Source organism: Sus scrofa, chromosome 14 (assembly GCF_054392235.1).
Source record: "Sus scrofa isolate SSC_HxYL_T2T_F1_AM1 chromosome 14, Sscrofa_HxYL_maternal_Yorkshire_Landrace_v2.0, whole genome shotgun sequence".
NCBI classification, from domain to species: domain Eukaryota; kingdom Metazoa; phylum Chordata; class Mammalia; order Artiodactyla; family Suidae; genus Sus; species Sus scrofa.
In genome coordinates this window covers 31,811,315-31,833,444 of record NC_139396.1, presented here as the reverse complement: position 1 = coordinate 31,833,444, position 22,130 = coordinate 31,811,315, and the positions used below count along the sequence as shown (strand labels likewise).

General features: G+C 44.9%; 1 protein-coding gene and 1 long non-coding RNA gene across 18 annotated transcripts in view; one reads left to right on the top strand and one right to left on the bottom strand.

The window, feature by feature from the left end:
• ADRA1A (adrenoceptor alpha 1A) overlaps positions 1–9,963 on the top strand; it is a 110,884-nt gene extending 100,921 nt beyond the window's left edge. For 4 of the 17 annotated variants that reach the window (XM_005657244.4, XM_005657246.4, XM_005657245.4 and 1 more), the window contains exon 3: positions 2,997–3,647. In XM_005657244.4, coding sequence (XP_005657301.1) covers positions 2,997–3,514 — 518 coding nt within the window. In that variant the 3' untranslated portion in view covers positions 3,515–3,647. 17 annotated transcript variants of the gene reach the window in all.
• LOC146396468 (uncharacterized) lies at positions 8,369–15,303 on the bottom strand. The gene is made up of 2 exons (XR_014828424.1): positions 10,650–15,303; positions 8,369–10,610 (listed from the first exon to the last, which is right to left on the bottom strand). It is a non-coding gene; the product is annotated as an uncharacterized LOC146396468 (long non-coding RNA).
• Between the last annotated feature and the right edge of the window lie 6,827 nt (positions 15,304–22,130).

Below are 22,130 nucleotides of genomic sequence, written 5' to 3'. Positions count from 1 at the left end.
CTGAGTGACCCTAGTTGAATTGTTCCATCTCATTAAATCTCGGTTTCTTCATTTGTAAAATGGAGATGTTTGTAGGAATCACGCAACCCTTAATGTTACTAATGGTGATTAAATTGTATATAAAGTGTTCCGCACAGAGCTTTGCTCAATCCAGACACTCAATATGATTAAATTTATTATAATTATAGGAAAAAAGCTTTGGAACTAAAGAATAATGCTTTCTCGCTTAACCATTGTGTGCACGTGTGTGTGTGTGTGTGTGTGTGTGTGTGTGTGTTTTAATTTCTCTGAGACACATTGACTTTAGCAGGGAGTGTGCTTCAGAGATTTTTTTTTTAATGTTCCCATCAATTTTGTACCATTTTGGCTTCTTTAGTTTTGCAGTACCCAAAGTTTTTCCTTTGTTTAGATTTATGAAATCCTCTACTAAATTTCAGGGCATTGTCTGCCAGAGTGGATTTTAAGCATACCCATCACTTTGTCATGACTTTGCTGGATCGGTAGAGCAGAGAGAAAAGAAAAGACATTAGGAGTTCCCGTTGTGGCGCAGTGGTTAACGAATCCGACTAGGAACCATGAGGTTGCGGGTTCGGTTCCTGTGCTTGCTCAGTGGGTTAACGATCCGGCGTTGCCGTGAGCTGTGGTGTGGGTCACAGACGCGGCTCGGATCCCGCGTTGTTGTGGCTCTGGCGTAGGCTGGCGGATACAGCTCCGATTCGACCCCTAGCCTGGGAACCTCCATATGCTGCGGGTGCAGCCCTAGAAAAGGCAGGAAGACAAAAAAAAAAAAAAAAAAAAAAAAAAAAGGAAAGACATTAAAATCAAGACCTTAGACTGAGGCAAAGGAAAAAAGTTGTGCAGAGGATAACGAGTGGACTAGGAGTTCAAATAGCAAATGCTGGAGAGGGTATGGAGAAAAGGGAACCCTCCTACACTGTTGGTGGGAATGTAAATTGGTGCAACCACTATGGAAAACAGTATGGAGGTACCTTAGAAAACTATACATAGAACTACCATATGACCCATTATCCCAGTCTTGGGCATCTATCTGGACAAAACTTTCCTTGAAAAAGACACACACACCTGCATGTTCATTGCAGCACTATTCACCATAGCCAAGTCATGGAAATAACCCAAATGTCCATCGACAGATGATTGGATTAGGAAAATGTGGTATATACACACAATGGAATACTACTCGGCCATAAAAAAAGAAAAAATAATGCCATTTGCAGCAACATGGATGGAACTAGAGACTCTCATGCTAAGTGAAGTAAGTCAGAAAGAGAAAGACAAATGCCATATTATATCACATATCTGGAATCTAATATGTGGCACAAATGAACCTTTCCACAGAAAAGAAAATCATGGACATGGAGAACAGACTTGTGGTTGCCAAGGGGGAGAGGGAAGGAGTGGGATGGATTGGGAATTGGGGGTTAATAGATGCAAATTATTGCCTTTGGAATGGATAAGCAATGAGATCCTGCTGTATAGCACTAGGAACTATATCTAGTCACTTATGATGGAGCATGATAATGTGAGAAAAAAATGTATACATGTATGTGTAACTGGGTGACCTTGCTGTACAGTAGCAAATTGACAGAACACTGTAAACCAGCTATAATGGAAAAAATAAAAATCATTATAAAATTAAAAAAGAAGAGTGGACTAGGAGTTCAATATCCCTTTATCCATCACTATATTAATACTGTAGCTACTAAGTTTGTGACAGCCACTTTAATCATCTTTTTCTAATTCGGAAATGGAGTAATTGAATAAAATAACCTCTAAGACACTTCCTGCTTTGAGTGTCCATGATTTTGCCAATTCTGCTGCCAAGAGCTATGAGATAGTTACCCTCAAAGACGTAAAGAGGCCTGAAACTTGATTCCTGCCAGGCAATTTAATGGATGACTTGAGCAGGTGAAGAGGACAGAAAAGGGCATTTTAGACATCTGGACACAACTTGAAAGGACCCCCAAAAAGAGAGAGAGAGAGAGCAATGATGCGGAGAAAAGTTTGTAGTGAGTCTGGTTAGAGTATATGTATTAATGTCAGAAAGCAAGAGGAGCTTAGCTTGAGCATGGGGAGTGGCTCCTGAATGTCAAGCCATGGACAAGCCATTGGCTGCTATTGGAATATGTTGGGGCAGGCAAGGGTACTGTAATATCAAAAGGCATCATCAAGGAAAAATAATCTAAAATCACTGGTCAAAGTTGGCAATGCTAATATTTTATAATTTTGGGGGTTCTCATTAAAATATACAACTCCCATATTCAGGAGAGGAGGAAGTCATAATTATTTAGCCTGTGCCTGTGTAATACTGCATCAAAGAAAAAGGGAATATTCAGTTAACCCTACTGTAATGGGAATTTTTGAATGGATTTCAACTTATTTTGAAGTTAAGGCAAAACAAATTGCACATGTAGACTTAGCCTAAATTCCATGACTTAAAGCTTCTTAGCAAATGTCAAGGGGTGTTTCATCACTAAGAACCTGAGCTGCCCTACCCTTTGGGTCTCTTCCTATACATGATAATGCACACATGAACCAAGTGAGAATAGCCTTTGAGAAATTACCAAGGGGTTGCATTCATAGGTGGCAGTCTGTCAAATGTGAAAACACAAATGCATTTGGGATCATTGGAAACTGTTTAAAGGTATGAAAAGGTGTTTGCTGGAGTTCCCACTGTGAAGAAAGGGAAACAAATCCAACTGGTAACCATGAGGATTCAGGTTCAATCCCTCGCTCAATGGGTAAAGGATCCGGCGTTGCCCTGAGCTGTAGTGTAGGTCACAGATTCGGCTTGGATCTGGTGTTGCTGTGGCTGTGGTGTAGGCTGGCAGCTGCAACTCTGATTCTGCCCCTAGCCTGGGAACTTCCAGGTGAGCCCTAAAAAGAAAAAAAAAAAAAAAAGTGTTTGCTTTCTTTTCCTAGATTTTTGGGCTGTCGGCTGGCAAGTAACATGTATGAATCTGTGTGTTTTCTTCTAGGGTCTTTCTTTCCTGATTTCAGGCCCTCAGAAACAGTTTTTAAAATAGCATTTTGGCTCGGATACCTAAACAGCTGCATCAACCCCATTATATACCCGTGCTCCAGTCAAGAGTTTAAAAAGGCCTTTCAGAATGTCTTGAGAATCCAGTGTCTCCGCCGAAAACAGTCTTCCAGACACGCCCTGGGCTACACCCTGCACCCCACCAGCCACGCCCTGGAGGAGCAGCACAAGGACTTGGTGCGAATTCCGGTGGGGTCTGGAGAGACCTTCTATAAGATCTCCAAGACCGATGGAGTCTGTGAATGGAAATTTTTCTCCTCCATGCCCCGGGCCTCTGCCAGGATTACGGTGCCCAAAGACCCGTCCGCGTGCACCACTGCCCGGGTGAGAAGTAAAAACTTCCTGCAGGTCTGCTGCTGCATGGGGCCCTCCACCCCCAGCCGTGACGAAAACCATCCAATCCCAACCATTAAGATCCACACGATCTCCCTCAGTGAAAATGGGGAGGAAGTCTAGACACGGGAAAGGTCTGGAGGAAGAGAGGAGGGCGGCGGGAGGGGTGGAGACTTTAGGTATCAACTCCAATTTCCTAGCAGGAAGACCAGTTCACTCTTCCTGGATGACAAGACAGGACCATTAAACCAGGGACCATCTAGGGATGGGGCTGGGGAGGAGCCCGCTCCAGGGCGGTGGGTAGGGCTTGGGGAAGAGAGAGGAGGCGATCCCTGAACCATCCAGTTCACGCTGATGAGAAACATCCTTTCCTTGAGGCTAATGCTCTCCGTGTCGTCCTCCCAGCCCTCTCTCCTTGTCTGGCCCCGTCAACGAAAAACACCATGGGAAACAGAATTTCATACACAATCCAAAAGACTATAAATATAGGATTATGATTTCATCATGAATATTTTGAGCATGCACTCTAAGTTTGGAGCTATTTCTTGATGGAGTGAGGGGATTTTATTTCCAGGCTGGACTTACTGACAGCCACGTTGAATATGGATGGGGAGGGGGGCCTGGAGAGGAAGAGGCTTCAGTGGGTGTTTGGTATCCAGACACGTTAGTTTTACAGCCGGTTTTAAACCCCACCACTTCTGATGACATCCAGGTCCTCAGCTTGGGTGAAACTTGACAGCGAGATTTACCTCTGGCTGCCATTTGACCAGATATGGCTCCTGACACCCTTAAGGCTGAGGGTGAGGGACACTCATGATGTCTCCGAACTACTGGGGCACATGATCTATGTATGCTTGGGGCTGGAGAGCTTTGAAAGAACCAGGTGGCGAGAGGATGGCTTTTCCTAATGGAAGACAGTAGACATGAGGGTCCTTTTTTTACCTTGACTACTGTGGACACGATGCCATTAAGCAATTCCAAGTTCAGGTGGGGGAAGGCTTCTCGTGTAACATATGTAAAGACCAGGAGCTTGGGGTGGGTGGGTGCTAATTTCACGCGAAAACAGAGATTACTCCACAGCCTTTTCGAAGTGGCCACGAAAGGCTCTTTTTGGCAAATCACTTACTTTTTCCACAACGCCATTAGGAAAATCCAAAGCTTGTGATATTCTGAAAGGCACATCGAGACCCCCATTTTTTTTTCTCAGCTGCTTCACCGTTGCATAATGAATGAAGTTCAAGGTCCCCAGGGTGCGCGGAACACGTTGGAATGAACCTGATGATCCAGGCGTATCTTTCCTGAACTTTGAAAGGTACCCATGTTTATCTTGGGAGGATACTTTCTGGTCACCAAAAAACCCATCAAAAACCGAAGTGTGCAAACAGTTTTTGACAGAAGCCTGTTTATTCTGATAAAAGATCCCATGGCCCATCCACTGCACTGAATTCCACTTTTTACAGGAATCCTGGGGAATACACTCTTTTTTTGCTTTAAGTCGACCAAATTTTGGTAAACCTTAATAATTCAGTATATTACTAAGATACAGATGGTGACTCTATGTCAAAATTAATATATTTTCACATTCCTCAATAAGAATTTAAAATTACAATTTAGGTTTTTTTGAAATACTTCTTGACTAGAATCGCTGTTCTTAAAACTACTGACCATTTCTGTGGCCCTCTTTTCCCTCTCAGAATTTTAAAGCAGATTGTAGCCAATATTTAACCCTCACCACAAGGTAATGCCTCCCTTCATCTTTTCCTTCTTTGCTTGCAACACAATAATCATTTCCTGAAATCCTTCTAAAAAGCTCATTTCTTTGCACACTGCCACGGAAGGTATGTTTGCATATGGCTTTGAGTTTGGTTGTGGGTTGCATTTTGACATCGAATATGATTGCTTTCTCAGACCTTTCCGGAAAGTGTCTTGCTATTGACCCAAGAGACACTCTGCCTTGTGCTCGTAACTTGGATTCTGGCAGTAGATGTTGGCTGGATTTTTAGACTCTTCTGGTCTGTTTGCATGTCCCATAACTGCTCTACCAGATGTGGGTGTCCTATTATGGATGTAGGCCTCAAGGAAGAACCAGAATATGCAAACCCCACTTAAGTTTCCTTGTTGAAAAGAGCTTCTTTTAGGACCTGATTTTTTTTTTTTTAACTTTGTGGCTGCACTGGCAGCATATGAAAGTTCCTGCAGCTGCATCCTACATTACAACTACAGCAGAACCAGATCCTTTAACCCACCGTGCCCAACTGGGGATCAAACCCCCTGCCTCCTGAGCAGCCTGAGCCGCTGCAGTTGGATTCCTAACCCACTGCTCCATAGCAGGTATCCCAGGATCTGAATTTTAAAAGCCACTTACCAGGCTCCCCGTGACAGGAAGAACATCCCCATGAAAAGAATAGTAAAAGTTTTTCTGCAACAGAATATGACTCCATATGTGAGATATTTTTTAAATACATTTACAGACAAATTTAAATTTTAGCTACTAGAAAGCTTAAGATCAGGGAGTCCCCGTCATGGCTCAGTGGAAACGAATCCAACTAGTATCCATGAGGATGCGGGTTCAATCCCTGGCCTCATTCAGTGGGTTGGGGATCTGGCGTTGCAGTGAGCTGTGATGCAGGTCGCAGACATGGCTCAGATCCTGTGTTGCTGTGGCTGTGGTGTAGGCCGGCAGCTGTAGCTCCGATTCAGCCCTTAGCCTGGGAACTTCCATATGCTCTGGGTGCAGCCCTAAAAAGCGAGGGAAAAAAAAAAAAGCTTAAGATCACCAGAAAGCTAACCTTAATGCCATTTCTAATCAAAATAAACAACTAGAAAATCTTCCGGTCATCCAATAAAAGCCATGACAATTGTATTCATGTAAAACGATCCATAAATAATTGTCTGCTACACTCTTCTCTATCCCCACTCCCTCCAGGGAGGCAAACTTTAACATTTTTTTCCTTTCCCATGACATTATATTAGGTATAAACATGCTAATTTTGCAAGAAATTGATCATGTCACCCGAGACTTAGTCAAAGGGGGATAAACAATACACGAGTTATTTTTTACTCATCCTCAAAAATCTGTACCTTTGAGCATGCCAAAAACTATTTAAAATTGTCACAGTTAAACAAATGATTGTCATGTTTATACTCAGATGTTTACTGCTTCTATTTGGAGTTTGAAGAACGTACCCAGAGTAACAGTGATCTGAATGTTTTCTCTAATGTGTTATAAAAAGCAGTTGCTTTGGAATTGTCTAAACATCCCCCAAAGATCAACTTGACATTGGGGGGGTAGGTGAAATTGAGTTTCATCTTCATTTCAAATGGCACGCATGAAAAGAGACCTTGCATCTCTTTATTCACGAATTTCCCTAAGACCTTTTTGCAGGGGTTTCAGAAAAGCATTTTACTTGTCAAGTTTTCTACCTTGTACTTCCCACGTGCCTCGTCAAAAATTGCTGCTACCTGTGGATCTTGGTGTCTGCTTACGCTCTGCAAAGGATTAAGGCTTCTAAGTCTCCACCACCTACTTGGATTGGTCCCTCCACAGTAGACAGTGACACTTAGGCAAATTAAATATTTTCTTAAGCCTTTTTTTTGTGTGTTAGGTGCTGCTGTGTGCCAGGCATTGACAGAGCATGTGGTACCCATTGTCTCTAAACGTCATAGCAAGTCCACTATTCTTACTTGAGAGAGAAAACAAGTTTGATAGTTAAGAGGGACTATGGACTCACCCAAGGCCAAGGAAGAATCGTGATTCAGTCCTGGGTCTTTCAAACTCATAAGTCCCCATGTTTTCCGCCAGCACCTCAGCCTCCTAAGGCATGAAAGTCAAAGCCCTCCAGGTGGGATTGGATATGCTGAAGATACTAAACCATATCCCAACCTTTTAATGTTTGCTTTCTTTGGGATTTGTTTTCCAATTTACCCCAGGAAATGTGCTGCCAAACCCAAGAACAGGTCATGATTGGGTTTGGTGCCTACGATGCTAACGCTCAGACTAGACCACTTTTGTAGGGGATAATGGCCTGGAATGTTATACCGGCCTAGCAAGAAGGACCAGTTCTACCATGCTGGGAGAGGATGGACAGCTAAGAGAACGCAGAAGAGGCCACACTGACCTAGAACAAAATGCTTGGTGCAGTGTGTTGAAGTTATTGACTGCCAACCACAGTTCATCAGCACATTCTTGGGAAGTGTATCCCTTTTTTAAACAAATAAAAACAAATATGATATCACCCTCATTCCCCTGTACTCCAAAAAAATTGGGGTGAGGGGGCATTGGAGAGAAAGAAGGAATTATAGATATTTCACCAGGAATTACACGGAGCCCGGAGAGTGTGTCACACGTAACGAATGTCATGTCTGTCACCATGAGGAAATGGTTCAGGAGGTGGGTCTTCAGGTAGCCAGAGACCTTGGCAATCGAAATGAAGAATTAGTTGGTACCTGTGGCTCCTTCTTAGATGGTGACCTCTTGTTCCTGGATTTTGCAAAGGAAAGCTTGATGTCCAGCCTGTGTCAGCCTCCTTCACCCCTCAGAGTGAGCCGTCACACAAACCTTCTGGCCCCGTAGGCTTCATGGTTATGTCCTGAGAGTGAAAACATGTTGGGAACTGTTTGCTTGGGTACGTTTAATTCTTCGCTTTTTAATCACTGCTGCTTAATCACAGCTTGACAGACCTTCTCACTTGCTTCCGGGGCTGTTGCTGCTCAGACGCTCTTGCCAAAAAAACATGTTGCCTCTGTGTATGAGTATGTGTTGACTTAATTAAGGAAAGAGCTCTCTGCTTGTCAGCAAAGAGAAAAGGGAGGCCACGCCCCTGGAAAATAAACTCCCGCAAGCAAAACCAGGGTGACTAAAGGAAAGACAGAGATGGCCAATGTGGAGGCAGCAGAGGTATGCTCACTTGTTACTCTGATTTCTTTTTTACGCTACTAGGACTTTTAACCATGAAACTACCTGCACACAGCTCCCGTCAAGCTGGGTTGGAACCCCTGGCACCTGCTCCATGTCGACAAACTGCGCTGTGGAGCAGGGCTGAGCCCACGCTGCTGTGGGGTCTGCCATCTTCAAAAAGCAATGGCTGCAGTGGCCTCTGGCCCTCCAAAGTCCCTGCAAGATGAGTGAGTGGCGGTGACGGTGGTGGGGCTGGGCTGGCCAAAGCAAGTTAGGATTGGAGCAGAGGACACGGATCTCTTGCCGATATTCCCATCAGTATTTCCTCTTTCACGCTTCCCCAGACCCAGGTGTCATGGGGGCTGTGGATGGACCTTACCTGCTCTCTGAGAAAAAGATTGTTTCTTTGCTACTGTAACATGGACAAATAAAGGAAAGACCATGGCAGTTGAGAGGAGAATGTTGAGGAGGAAGAAGACTTACCATGGCCATTGCTCACTCAAAGCAGGATGGATGGTTTGGTAATGCGGTGTTGCAGCTGATAAACAAGGAACCGCCCTAAAGCTGATGCTTTTTTCTTTCCAAAGATGGAATGATTATCTTTCTTTTACTTGTGGCTCAGGAGTTACTACGTTACCTTTTCCTCCATATTATAGTTAATGTAGCATGTTCTAAGCTAGAAATAATTATTGCTAAACTATGAGAAATACAGATTTAATTAGGCAAAGAAAAATCTAAGAGCAATTTGTACTGTATTTGGAGAAAGAAAAAAAAAAATGAAGGCACTGACCTAGCAAAAAGCCTAAATACAGAAGTGCATTCAGATGTGATTGAAAAGAAGCTAAGACAGAAAATCCCAATCCAAGTTTAACATTTTCTGCTACTTATATAATACTTCATACTGGTCGAAGTACTTTTGCCTAATCTTGAGTCATTCCTGTGAGGTAGAAAGAGAAGGAAGGAATTATTTTCTTTACTTAGCATATGAAGAAGCAAGGGGAGGGATGATGCGCGGTTGAAGGATTTCTCTGAATATCCTCAAATCCAGCCTCTGACTTCTTTTTCCATGATGCCTTCCATATCCCCAAGGTCCACTGCATTTCTTGAGACCCTGACATTCACATTTCACTCACTCACCTCTGAGCCATATTTTCAGCTCTATTTGCATCTTCTCTCCCGCTGTCTCTCTGCCAGCAGCTGGGCGGAGCAAGATTGTTCTAGGGGCCGAGCGCATATTTGTCTAGGCTTCTATTGGCCATAAGACAAGCAGATGTAATTCTTTTGTTCTCCCAAGATGGGCAGGAGTAGAGCTAAGGACATAAGCAGGGCAGGGGGTTCTTGGCTTTCTCAACGGGGTGACCTATAAGACAAAGCCGGCATGATTGATACGTTTAGGAACGCAAAGATCCCAGAGGGAGTTTTGAGAACACTCATTTTCCTGTGAGTCTGAGAGTTGTGCACACCCCGACCATCACCGTCAGCAAGCTGCTCGCTTCTCCTGCGCCAGGCACAGCACTTGGCACAAAAAACTGCAGAAAGGCACAGACAGTCCCCAGCTTATGACCTGGGTGTGTTCCAAGCTCATCGGTTGCATTTTTCCAAGAGGCATTGTTATAAATGGGCGCAGTGAAGGATGTTCTCAGATGAACCAAAAAATAAAAATCTATTTCATGAACCCCGGAGGTTAGCAGGCTTTTTCTGTAAAGGGCTAGATAGTCAATATTTTAGGTCTTGTGAGCCACACAGGCTCTGTCACACATTCTTCTTTGATTTATTTTTTGGACAACCCTCCAAAAATGTAGAAACCATTCTTAGTTCACGGGCTATTCCAAAAAACAGGCCTTGGCTGGATTTAGCCCACGGGCCATAATTGGCCACCCTGATCTCTGCCATCACTAGTTTACAGTGATCCAGTGAGTGATACAGATAAAGCTAAGCTGTGGATTTGGGATTCAACATGCAAGGGTTTTTTGGTTTTTTTTTTTTTTTCAATATGCCACTGATACACCTACACTTGACTTCCTCAGTGTTTCCAAATTGTATGAGTTGTTAGATAAAGTGACGAGTTCACATTCGGGGATGGCACCTGCTCCACCAGACCCACCCACCCAAAAGCTATCCTTAGTACGTCACTGGATTTCCTAGGCCCCCTCCCACTGTTGTGGGAGAATAGGCAGGTCAGCAGAAGCCCAGGGGTGTCCACGAGGGCCTTTCAGCCCTTCCCCTCACTAACAACATGCCCCAACATGACTTGCAGACTCTCAGAGTAGCAACAGCCATTTGAGCAAGGCTAGTGTGAAATCCCTCCCAGAGCCCCGGAACCTGCTGACAGGAGGTCCCCAGAGGCTTTGGGGGCCACACTTGGCTCCTTGGGAAGACCTCCTGACCACAGTGCAGGCACCAAGGTGCTTTTGAGGGTCTGCCCTGGAGCTCACCTGGACCCGTGGTCCAGAGAAGGTGCTGGCTGGGAAAAAAGCTGCCAAAAGACCAATGCTAGTTCCTAGCAGGAGCTCTCCTCCTCCTCACTTTCCTCCTCTTCCTTTTTGAAAATGACCTAACTAGACTCAAAATGACATCACTATGGGAAACATATTTAGCCCTCCCTTGAGATGACGAAGCCATATTTGTCTGAGCTTTGTGGGAGGGGCTTCCTTCCATGTCCTCAGAGCCTGAGCGGTCCTCTCTGAGGACCAAGGCCCCTCCTAAGCAGGTAAAGAAAAAAGGGACAGAGAGGAACAAGGGACAATTATTGCAAGCCCTAGCCATGCCAGGGGCTGGGAGACCAGGTCTATGTCTTCTTGGGAAGACCAGACATTCCCCTAGGAAAGCTCAGGCGATAGATGATGACACTAAGCTTCTGAAAAGCTACAGTAAGATTCTAACAGAGTACAGAGCACAGCAGTGGGGAACCCCGGCTGTGATGTCTCCAGTCCTGCAGGTGTGGGATCCCCCCAAGAGCCATCAATGAATGGGATAGGCTCTAACCCCCGCAAGAAGGTGAGGCCGCAAGATGGGACCAAGACTCAAAGGCAGAACCTGGTCCTGGGAGTTGGGTCGCTGAGGAGCACGTGGGAACCTGTGATCACCACAGGGCCCTAACCCCAGCAATGGGTTAGTTAATTCTATGTCACTGATGTCTGCTCTACAGATGCCTCTGTTAGCTTGGAAAACAGGTGCCAATCAGCCCTCAGGTAGCTGTTCCTCTGCTTAGTCTCACAGCCTAAGAGCAGAGAAAAGGAAGATGCACTACCTTGACTGGATATGAGGATATAGATAGCCGTTCCCCACTCGAAGCCCTCTGAATTCAGACCTTCTGAAGGCCACCTCCCATTACCACTGCCCAAGCCCAGTGATGACAGTGCTACAACCTCAGCCTTTGCCACCGCTGCCTCTTGGGTCCGCTGCCCTTGCTGTGTGTGGCCTTAGAGCACCTTGGCTTGGTCCCTGTACTTCTCTTGAGAAAACCTGATCCTATTTCTGTTTTATCAGCCCACCCAAGCGCCTTATTGCGGACAAAAGTCTTGCTGCCAGGGCGCTTCCCTGACAGTCATCAAGGTCTGGTTTCCCTTCTGCCTGATTTTTGCCTTTATCCTCCTTTGGATGGTGTAACCACGTAGCATCTGCCGTCATGCTTTCTGGGCAAAGAACAATGCTACTTAGGTTCCCGTCCCCCTGCCCCCTCCCCAGAGACCCTCACATCAGAAATGTTTCTGGTTCCACAATATCCATCACAAGGGGATACCATTTTGTCCAGAGTTATGCAGTTGGCCAGAAATTAACAGGAGAGAAAAATCACCTGAAAAGGCAGGTCCTACAAAAGATTTAAGTGTATTTAAGTGAAAGCCATCCAAAAACAGGTTTGAATGAATGTAAGCAATGGCTTATTGATTTAACCCCTAAAAAGAAAAAAACTGTCTTTCTCCCCCCACTCTGGTTTCCATGCCTTTAGCTAAACGCAGTCTTATCTTCATAATGAAAAGACTTCAGCTCCGCTGCTTGGCTAATTGAAGTCTCGCAGTTGGAAGGCCCTTGGCACATTAATCAAACGCTCAGTGTCAGTATGAATGTATCTTAGTCCCCGGCACCCTCCACACCAGAACCCGTGTCATAGCAGAGGTAACTGTGGAGGTCAAGTGCAGAGATGGAGAGAGAGAGCATTGATGAACGGGATTTAGTCAAAAATAAGGAGGCTCAAATTCAACCTGACAAGTCAGAAGGCTATTAAAAAGCAAGCCGATGATGGACCATGGCACAACAGGATCCATGGCCTCTTGGGAGCAATGGGATGCAGGTTCGACCCCCAGCCCAGCATAGTGGGTTAAGGATCCCTCATTGCTGCATAGGTTGCAACTGTGGCTCGGATCTGATCCCTGGCCCAGAAACTCCATAAGTCGAGGAGCAGCCAAAAAAAGTAAGCTGAAAATTACGTTTTAAGAGCTGTAAATAGCAACTTATTGCTAGTTTCTACGTGCTTTCTTAATAGTGTTAAACATTTATTAGAGTCATTGAATGACAAGGGGGGGTCCCCTTATTGCTTTTGCTTCCAAGTCCAGCAGCTCTCCCAACCCTCTGCCTTCCTATTCCAAATATCACACACAACGCTGGTGCCTAAACTTCAGCACACGAGAGTTGACGTTTTGCAACAGAAATTTTGCTTCAGCTTTGAAAGCCTGAAACAAAACACATGCTTTCTTCATCAGATGGGCGGGAGGAAAAGAGCTATTTTTGTCTCTGGGGTATAACGAGCCATAAGCAATCCATTTTCCAGTATTACCACACCTACTTGCTGACAACGAAACGAGTTCACTCCACGCCATGCACTGACATGGAGTATGTATAGATAAAGCTTAAAAATTACATTTTAGGGAGTTCCCATTGTGACTCAGAAAGTTAAGACCCAACAGTGTGGATTCGATCCCTGGCCTCACTCAGGGGGTTAAGGATCCAGAGTTGCTCTGGCTGTGGTGTAGACAGCAGCTACAGCTCCGATTCGACCCCTAGCCTGGGAACTTCCATATGCCGCAAGTGCAGCCGTAAAAAAGCAAATAGAATAAAATTGGAGTTCCTTGGTGGCTCAGTGGGTGAGGATCTTGTGTTGTCACTGCTGCGACATGGGTCACTGCTATGGTGAGGGTTCAGATCCCTATCCCGGGAACTTCCACATGCCACAGGCTCAGCCAAAAAAAAAATTATCTTAGGAAATAGAACTGGACATTGATTGGCCTAGGGAACTGTCAGCAGTAAGTGTTTACAAGACAAAATAGCAAAATCCAGTCATGACCCAAGGGCAGTTTAGATCTCAGCCAGAATTAAAGCCCACATCCCGAGAATACCAACTCGTAGTCTTAACTGATTTCAAGTTCTGCCTGTAAGAGCCTTGGCATTTCCGTGGACTCCATTTAAATGATCTCCAGGACCCCTCCGGGCAAGTGGCTTGACAGGAAAGTCCACTGCAAGCTCAGCTCACCAAGACCCAATCTGCCCAGGGCAGTCAGCCGGACTCAGAAGGCTGTGTTTGGCAGGGGACCTGCCACCATCTCCCTGCCAAACAGTCTCTCGTGACTCAGAATCTCAAATTTGTTTTAAACGGAGGGGAAAAGTCACTTTCAGGGATGAGGTTCTTGGCTCAACTCTGTTTGTACAAACACAGTCTGTGTCTATTTCCGTCTTCTGGGTTTTTCAAGCAGCTGCTGAGTTGTGACAAGGGTGGCCAGATGGGTGCTGGCCCAAATTAAAAAGAAGAGTTTTCCGTTCTTTCCATGCTGGGAGAAGGGAAACTGAGAGCATCACATTATAGGGAGCAGAATGTGACAGGGCTGTGGCCAACAGGGAAACAAGTGTGGGCTTCGAGCCACAAAGAACCAGCTTACCGCAGCCTACACTTGGGAAAATGAATACATTGGTTTGGAGGAAGAATTCTTATTCTACAGAAAGATAAAATTTTGATCATGTTGATGCAGTATGTCTAGGTTGGAAGACTGTTCATTCATATGATTCATTAAAGATGGATCTGCTTTGTTTTTTGGGGGGTTTGTTTGTTTGTTTGTTTTTGAGGTATGTGCACCCATTACCTGAAGCCAGCTTTGGGTCCCCGAGTGCTGTCCCTACCACCCATTGAAGGGAGAGGGTCCCCAGCCCAGCCCCCCTTTCTTGCTACCCACTATCTTTTGAACCTAACTTGGGAGCCTGTTAATTCTTCCCTGTCAGGTGAATTTCCTTCTTCATCAGTCAGGTTACTGACCGAGGCACAAATCAAACAGGTTACCCTTGACCATGCTGGGACAACAGGGATTTAAGAAACTGTTTTGAATGAAAGAGAGAGAAACAAGTTTGAGGGACACTAGCTTGGCGTTTTAAGAGTCAGCTTGGTACAACTCCCCCTGTTGTGTTCTTAAAAGTTAAATACTTTTAAGACGTTCCCTTTGTGAATTCTAGCCCATCCACAGAAGTAGAAGAAGGCAGGCTGCAAAACAAAATCACCTTCCTCCAAAGGAGGCTGCCATTCGCACGGGGCTCTCTCCCTCGTGTATCGGTTCTGTAATGTGCAGTGAGGGCTCCAAGCATAAGATGGGAGGGTGCAGAGAAACAATAGTGGATGCATGGTCCTGGCCCCAAGGCACCTGTGGTCTATGGAGAGTTCAGGCAAGTCAGTTACAGCAGAGCGTGGTAAGCCTGCTGGAACATGAAAATTCACTTGGTACCCTGGGGGGGTTAGTGGAAGACACCCGATCCAGCCTCAGAATTAGACTTCTCAAAAATGGTGACCTTGGAGTTCCTGCTGTGGCTCAATGGGTTAAGAACAGAACTAGTATCCATGAGGATGCAGGTTCCATCCCTGGCCTTGCTCAGTGGATTAAGGATCTGGCATTGCCGCAAGCTGAGGGGTAGGTCGTAGATGTGGCTCAGACCTCTCAATGCCATGGCTGTGACTATGGTATAGGCTGGCAGCTGCAGCTCCAAATCGACCCCTAGCCTGGGAACTTCCATATGCCACAGCCATTTAAAAAAAAAAAAATGGTGACCTCTACATGGGATCCTGGAGGATATACTGGAGTTGGGAAGATAAGTTGTTCTAAGCAAGGAAAAGATGTCCCCATGCAAAGGTCCAGGGCTGTGAACCTCAGGCATGTGCTGGCGGTCTCCTTCTTCAGTGGCCAGGGCACGTGGAAGCCTGGCTTATCAGGGTGGTCACTTGGCTGTGCAAACCCTCCCGTCCTTCACATTCTCTGCAGGCACACCACGCTGGCTTCTCACCCTTTCTGTAAGCCAAAAAAGACCTAAGAAAAAGCCAGGAAATGATGAGTCCTGGGACTTTCTTATCAGAGCTCCCGTGTCTGGCTTGGCCGAAAGGCCTTGGTTTCTCCATTTTCTGATTCTCTTTGGTCTCAAGGCTTAGCAGAGCTTTACAGTGGAATGCTAAACAGCAACAACAACAACAACAAAGAAGTCTATTTCTCGTCATGCTAATAAACATTGCCTCAAACACAAAGTAGCCAATCCATTAGAATAACTAAATGCTGTGGGTGTCTCAACAAGCAGCTCTTGCATGATTCAGTGTTTTTAAAAGTTGAGGAGTTGTTTTCAATAAAAAATGTTGTGCGGGAATTCCTGTCGTGGCTCAGCAGTTAACAAACCCAACTAAGATCCATGAGGATGCAAACCCACCTCGCTCAGTGGGTTAAGGATCCGGCATTGCCGTGAGCTGTGGTGTAGGTCGCAGACACCGCTCGAATCCTGCGTTTCCAAGGCTGAGGAATAGGCCGGCAGCTGTAGCTCTGATTCTACCCCTAGCCTGGGAATCTCCATATGCCAAGGGTGCAGCCCTAAAAAGCAAAAAGAAAAGAAAATGTTGTGCAATAAATTTGAAAAGAAAGAGTTTTCCCTATCAAAATAGGCAGAAAATAATTGGATCACTACAGAACCCACAGAGGGTCAGTATCTTATGCTGTATCAGGGCACCTTATTATTGAGGAGTGCCTGGGGTTTTATTATACACCAGATGCATCAGAGGTGGTGGGGTGGGGTGGGGGGTACTGAAACAAAAGTAGAAGCTGTGGAACTGCACTTTTACAGTCAACTAGCAGTGAAGAGGGGCTTTCTGGGACTAAGGAAAACAGATGCAGGTGTTCATTCTGTCGATGAAATTAAAACTGTATTTGCGTAAATAAAGCTGATGCCATTTAAACATGAACTCTATCACGCTCCTGGCTTACTGCCGCTTTGCTGCTTGTCTCTGGTTTGATCTGTTCAAAAATCCAAACGTGGCACATCCACATTGCCAGGGAGGCAAATGTGAGCTGATGGGCTGATCTTGGCTGCTATGGTTTCCCCATAACCATTACTATTGTGTTGGCAAATAAGATCCCTGTAAGGTACAGTTTCCATGAGGGACACCCCCATCTTCTCCATGTTTGGTATGTGGTTTACTGAGGGGATCTTATCAACCTTTCCTTCCATGTAACAAGGTTCATCTGAATCATGCTGAGAGTTTGGTCTGTGCTCCAGAATTCTCTCTGTTGTCCTGTGTGTGAATTGTTATACTTGAATTAGCTGCAGCATTTTGTATGGATGCATATATATGACACCCAGGCTGACGACAATGGCTTTTGAAGCATTTAATTCCTCTTAAATGGACTCAGTATCCATGGAATGTGCTGTTTCAGTGTTTCTGAATTTTCTACGTGCCATTTTTACAGGTCCATTTGTTTCTGATGTGATGTGGTGAACGATCCTGTTGGTTATTTTTTTTAAGAAAACAAATGTATATATGACTAAGCAAACGAATAAATTATTGCAAAAATATACTTTATGAACCATGCAGCCCACTGTTCAAAAGGAATTTATTTTATTTGTTTAATAAAGTGACTGTTCAAATTATAAGCATTGATATTGTCCTCCTAAATATGGATGCCATATTATTTAAGTGTTGTTCAATATTAATGCATGGTCTCTAATAAAATAGTGTAAGCCTCTTTCTTTAAGACACACGGTGCCCTAGTCTGTCAATCATAAGGCATTGTTGATATGTCTGCTGAGAAGTGGAGTGGTAACTCTAAAGAGAGTTGATGTCTTTGGTCAGCTAAACAGGGTAGATTGTACCTAGAATACACTGATTGTCAGTATTCGAGGCACAGGACAGAACTGAAATACAACTGCATCATCAAGTTTAGAGGAAGGGGAAGGTGATACTGGAAGCCAGATATGCAAAAACATAGAGTTTGTTCAAGACTGGATGTATTAAGTGACCCAAAGCCAAGGCAAGAGGTTAGGGGTCAGAGAAGGTCACGGGAAGCATGGTTCAAGGAAAGATCTTTGACGGAGATTCTTGTCTGACCGTGGTCTCAGAACCTGGAAGCCCCAGGACTACCCTTTCACTCCATTCCCTCCATGAGACCCCAACATGATGGCATCACTGGGGATAAGAACTCTGGAGTCAAATTGTCACAGGCTCCAAATTCCCTCAACAGCTTGTCACCCACCTTGCTCTCAAGCCTCAACATCTCTAAATCTTAGTTTCCTCCTCTAAAAAATGGCACAATTACTGTACATCACTCATAGGGTTGCTGGTATAATAAAACAAAACAATGCATGTAAAATTCTTAGGAAAAATGCCTGACATCTACCTAGCACTCAGCAAGTACAGGCTGTCCTTTCTCTCATTGACCTTGCTATCCTTGTTGTGGCTCTTGTTTTGGGCTGCCCACAAAAAATGAGCATTGCCTTCCTGGTGATGAGGGATCATTATTTTTTACCCAAAGCCCTTAGCACCTAAGTCAGTGATAGCACCATATCTCCTGTACATAGTGCGTTTTGGGCTTTGCCAAATGGTGCCATGTCTTACAGACGCGCTGCTGGTCACCATCCAGCTTCAGCTGGCATGACCATGGCTTTACTCCCTGGAGACCCACAGACGGTGTGGAGTGCAGGGCAGAGGCAGGATGGGAGGGCCTCAGGGATACAAGAGTTTGGGATTGTTCAGGCTTTGTTTTCATGGAGCTTGGAAGCAGTAAAACTGGTTTGTAAACTAACATCACTGGAGTATCCTGACGACTTCTCTTTTTAACTCATTTATTTTTTGCCCCAGGGTATAGACTCTGGAAGAGAGAGAAAATGGAGATATGGTTAGTTTTGCCATTTATTAGTGCCTATGAAGGTAGAGAAATAATTTTAAATTGATGACAACCACCACCTTAGGGACATTTCTCTGCTGGGCATTCTTCTGTGGCTAACATCCACCGTGGAAAGTCTGTTCCACTAGTTCCATCTCATTTAACCCTCATAATAATGCTCTAAGGAAGTGCTAGGAATCCGTCAGGGTGCATTTGACTGGAAGTAACAAAATACCCAAATAAAACTGGCTCACACAGTAAGGAAATGTATAACACTCTTATCAATCCTTTAGAAGGCATCTATGCCAATCCCCATACCACCACTACCTCGATTATCAATAATTTGGCATAAAAACATTCATTTTTGCCAAAATGATCTGGAATCAACCTGCCTAGTTTCAAATCCTATCTAAGGATGTGTCAGTAAATGTTTAGCAACTAAGTCTTAGGGGAAAAAAATAAACCAGTAAACACAATTTAAGGTATTTGTCAATTCTCATAAATTCTCCCACAGTGACCAATGTCAAGCTGCCAACATGAGGTCATTGAACATGGTGTTGGGGACCGATGTACATAATTATTCTCTGGAGCCATCGAAGCCAACTCTGGCATACCACGGATCCAACCTTGCCCCTTAGTCGTGTGTGACCTAAGCCTACCTTGTGTGTTCTTTTCCCGGTGTGTAAAATGGGATAATGACTGTACCTTCCTCACTGGCTTTAATACAAATAAAGAATTTCTGTGTTTATTTCACAGTAAGCAAGCAGGGGGTGTTAGTTAGTATTGCCATTTTCATCGTTAATTCTATTTTGTATAAGCACAAAGCAGAAACTGTCTCAGAATAACAAAAACATTCATCCTTACTCAATGCCTAGTGGAGCGACTGTTCCAAAATATGTGTGGCCATGTTGCAATCCTTTTTCAGACTTGTACAGCAACTGACCCTTCATCCTCATCCATCCTGAATTTGTCAGTGTCTGTTTCAAACACCAGAGTTTTTCCGTGGTAATTCTACCTCTTGGCATTTTTATCTTAAGCAAAGTATTTAATGATTCTATCAATAAGTGTTCTCAAAGAGGCTCTTGATACCAAATCATTATTATCTCTCCCATTGATACATACAAATTGCCTTCCACAGTGTTTATGAAAAATAATTATTCCATTGTATAGGGGACCAAAACACCATTATCCCATCTCACTTTGTTATTATCTTCTGATCCATAGATTCTTTTCAAAGATGTGCCCAGGATAGACTAGATAAATAAAAGCACTACAGCAGAGTCATGGGATTGGGAGGAGCTTGGGGTCCAAGCACACTAGCACACGTCATCCTACAGGTTGTTCTGCAGGAGACTGAACACAGAAAAGTAAGAGATAAGAACCATGTGGGAAACAAAGTACAACTTTTATAATCCCCAAGAGGGCTGTTCCCACTCAAGTGTTCTTTCCTACACCAACTCGACTGAATTTAAAATGCCCAGTTTGGAGTTCCCATAGTGGCTTAGCAGAAATGAATACGACTAGAATCCGGGAGGACACAGGTTCGATCCATAGCCTCCCTCAGTGGGTTAAGGATCTGGAGTTGCTGTGAGCTGTGGTGTAAGTCACAGCTAAGAGGAGGCTTAGCTCTGGCATTGCTGTGGCTATGGTATAGGCCAGCGGCTACAGCTCCGATTCGACCCCTAGCCTGGGAACCTCCATATGCCTCCGGTGTGGCCCTAAAAAGAAAAAAAAAAAAAAAGAGTGAAATGCCCAGGAGCTCCTAGTGTGGCTCAGCAGGTGAAGGACCCAACATAGGCTCTATGAGGATGTGGGTTTGGTCCCTGTCCTCACTCAGTGGATTAAAGATCCAGTGCGGCCACAAGCTGTGGTGTAGGTCACAGATGTAGCTCAGATCTGGTTTTGCCGTGGCTGTGGCATAGGCTTCAGCTGCCACTCAGATTCAACCCCTGGCCTGGGAACATCCATACACCACAGACGTAGCCATAAAAATAACAAGAAAATAAAATGTCCGGGTTTGAGGAACAAACTCCAGGGTCCACTTCCACTCAGTCCCAAGAGCAAGGCACTGATAGGAAAGCTGAAAATGAGAGTATGAATATGGCCACCCCTACTTTCAGAAACTGGGCTCCCGTTATAATGCAATGGGGATGGGCAATGGACCAGAAAGAATGGAATCCTGCCCACTAAGAATACAGCCAGTCAGAATATACATCCCTCCTCAATGTGGGCAGGGCGTCACAAGGGCAAAGAACAGCAGCCAACCAACAGCAGGTGTTCCTCCCTCTTCCTTGAACAAAGGTAAAAGGACAAGGAAGGGAGAAGGCATTCCTCCCACCCTCCCCATCTAGGTCCCATCGTGGATATAAGCTGAACAGTAGTGGTTCCACAAACCCGCAGTCCTACTGCCCAGAGGCGACCACTTTACCACTCAACACATGTCTATTGAACAAGTGTTATATGTCAGGCATCACCTCATGACACATTAATGAACAACGCAGGGGGGAATAAAGATGTGTTTCACGAAGTTTCCACTTTAAGGCATCATCCAGAAATGTTCTAGGCCCATGCAACTCTATGGATCCTTTTAAAATGTTTATAAAAGCAGAATGAGCCAACTATTCTAATTGGTTACATTAGATGTGGTTTCTTAGTTCAGTGATTGAGCAAATAGCCAATCCTTGATTTTCTTAGATCTGTAATGTGTTGTCCTAATGAACTCCCCTCCCCAAGGTTAATAAAGCACAGTCTGGGCTCTTGCCCTTTGGAAAGTTACAGTTTGCTATTTTGAGTTCTCTAAAAAGATTGTGAGAGCTTATTTTAGAGCTTCTAGCATTTGTAGGGGCCATAAACTTATTTCAACGGCGTTGTCACTGCTTAATATATTTTGGGAACTCTTATGAGATTGCCTTTAGAGTCAGTTTATATGTGGTACTGCCCTCTCCTCCTCCTTCCCCATCATAGACTTAGTAAGGCAAATAATACTAGCCTTGACCCTTGAGGTCTTTCTGGAATACGGAAGGTGAGCCTTTCAGCTAGAGGACAGCTTCAGAGGTCCCCTCTGTTTGACACTGGTGTGACTAGTGTCCATGCTTGGCCAGATTGCTCTGTCATTTTGTTGGCCAAACTCAAGCTGCAAGAAGTGTCCAACCACTATAAAAAGCCATTCAGTGGAAAAAATTAGGTCAATGGTTTTCAAACTTTTTTTAAAGAATGCCATCATGTCTTTGGATGGAATCCTAGGAGTTCCTGTCGTGGCTCGGCTGAAACATACCCGACGGGTATCCGTGTGGACACGGGTTCAATCCCTGGCCTCGATCAGTGGATTAAGGACCTGGCGACTACACAGAAGGCTGGCATGAAGAACAAAGATGAGCTGAGCAGTTCCGGAATAATGTGGGGAGTAGGGCAAAACCCCATCCACTCAGACACACACACACACACACACACACCCGCACACACTCTCTCTCACTGAGGAGCCCCTACAGGATCCGGGGACCCCCAGGAGCAGGGTTTAGGCACAACTCAAGTACACATTCCTCTGGGCTGGCTGATATCTTCATTTCTCATAGACTTGGCACGGGGCAGTCAGCCAACAACGGGTTCCCAGATGAGGGAGGGCACAAGGCAGTTAATGGCTTTGGGGGTCAGTGTGTCTCCTTAAAGAACTTAGGGGTTTTTTGGTTTGTTTTCTTTTTAGGGCTTCCCCACAGCACATAGAAGTTCCCAGGCC